This window comes from Chiloscyllium plagiosum, chromosome 21 (genome assembly GCF_004010195.1).
Source record: "Chiloscyllium plagiosum isolate BGI_BamShark_2017 chromosome 21, ASM401019v2, whole genome shotgun sequence".
NCBI classification, from domain to species: domain Eukaryota; kingdom Metazoa; phylum Chordata; class Chondrichthyes; order Orectolobiformes; family Hemiscylliidae; genus Chiloscyllium; species Chiloscyllium plagiosum.
In genome coordinates, this window is record NC_057730.1 from 54,471,095 (window position 1) to 54,472,676 (window position 1,582).

Below are 1,582 nucleotides of genomic sequence, written 5' to 3' on the forward strand. Positions count from 1 at the left end.
GATAGCGCCTGAGAATAGAGACTCCTGTTCCAACAACATGGCAAGGGGAAACATGGTGGGCCACTCCAGGCCATTCTGAGCAGTTTCCTCATTTTGGCACACTTTCCTCATTCCTGAAGAAGGGCTCATGCCCAAACTGTTGATTCTCCTGCTCCTTGGATGCTGCCTGACCTGCTGTGCTTTTCCAGCAACACATTTTCAGCCCCATTCTGAGCAGTTAACCAAGAGGGACTGTAAAGTTGAACTTTTTTATTTCTTTATTTTTCTGCCTTTAAATTCTAAATTTTGGCTTATTTTCCTGTGTTTTAAGATGGCACCCAGAGCTAGAGAATGACGACACTATACAACACTTTTCACTGTATTTTGTAACAAAATAGATGTGGTAATAAATAAATCAAATCAAAGCTGCATAGGCCTATCTCCAGTTGTAAGGGTCTACCTCCAGCTGCAGAACCGCCTGTCTCCAGTTGGTGTCGCCCGCGAGCTCACCTTGTCCCCTCCAGCGGCTGTTGATAAAGTTTGTTGTTGAAGTTTGTGCGGCTGCGCAGTCGGGAGGGGCCTCTCCTAGCGTGGGCAAGATGGCGGCGTTGGACGGCGAGCAGGTAACGGCCGCCGTGAGCGTCCCCCAGCACCCTCGGCGTGAGAGCTGCAGTCTCCTCCGTGGCTGGTGGTCCCTCAGTCCTGGTCTGGGGGAGATCGAGTGCGTACCCGCGGGCTCGGGGCCTGTGCTGTGTGGGCCCGGGATCTCGCGTGGTCCCTCAGGCCCGGGCCAGCCTGGAGTCGGCCGCGGTGACGGGCCATGAGATCGTGGCGGTGGCGCAGATTGAGAAACCCTTTTGAGGCAGCATCTGTCTATACCGGGTTGGAACTTTATAAAATGCCGTTTCTGCCTCCGCTGCTGTTCGTGTCCGGCCCTGGGCACCGCTCTCTGGGGAAGGCGAAGGCTTTAGAGAGAAAGAGAGAGAGTAAGGGTTCGGCGGGAAGGCAAGCGAATGTCCGCAGGAGAAAGTTAAAAATCTCACAACACCAGGTTATAATCCAGCAGGTTTATTTGGAAGCACCACCTTTCGAAACGCTGCTCCTTCATCAGGTGGTCGTGAAGGAGAACCATAATACAGAATTTATAGCAAAGGATTACAGCGTCATCTAGGTTTGATCAATATCATTTCAGCTGAATGAGACTGATCTTTTGCTATAAATTCTGTATCTTATGGTCCTGCTTCACAACCACCTGATGAAAGAGCAGTGCTCCGAAAGCTAGTGCTTCCAAATAAACCTGTTGGACTACAATCTGGTGTTGGGTGATTTTTAACTTTGGAAATGTGTTGCTGGAAAAGCGCAGCAGGTCAGGCAGCATCCAGGGAACAGGAGAATCGATGTTTTGGGCATAAGCCCTTCTTCAGGAATGAGGAAAGTTTGTCCAGCAGGCTAAGATAAAAGGTAGGGAGGAGGGACTTGGGGGAGGGGCGTTGGGAATGCGATAGGTGGAAAGAGGTCAAGGTGAGGGTGATAGGTCAGACTGGGGTGGGGGCGGAGAGGTCAGGAAGAAGATTGCAGGTTAGGAAGGCGGTGCTGAGTTCGA

General features: G+C 51.3%; 1 protein-coding gene across 3 annotated transcripts in view; it reads left to right on the forward strand.

Moving 5' to 3' along the window:
* The first annotated feature begins 506 nt into the window (after nucleotides 1-506).
* The window catches only part of rsl1d1 (ribosomal L1 domain containing 1), a 23,917-nt gene continuing 22,841 nt past the window's right edge, over nucleotides 507-1,582 (forward strand). Inside the window, exon 1 of one of the 3 annotated variants that reach the window (XM_043712117.1) lies at nucleotides 507-602. In XM_043712117.1, coding sequence (XP_043568052.1) covers nucleotides 579-602 — 24 coding nt within the window. In that variant the 5' untranslated portion in view covers nucleotides 507-578. The remainder of the gene's footprint in view (nucleotides 603-1,582) is intronic. The other 2 variants (XM_043712115.1, XM_043712116.1) reach the window with 2 other exon arrangements.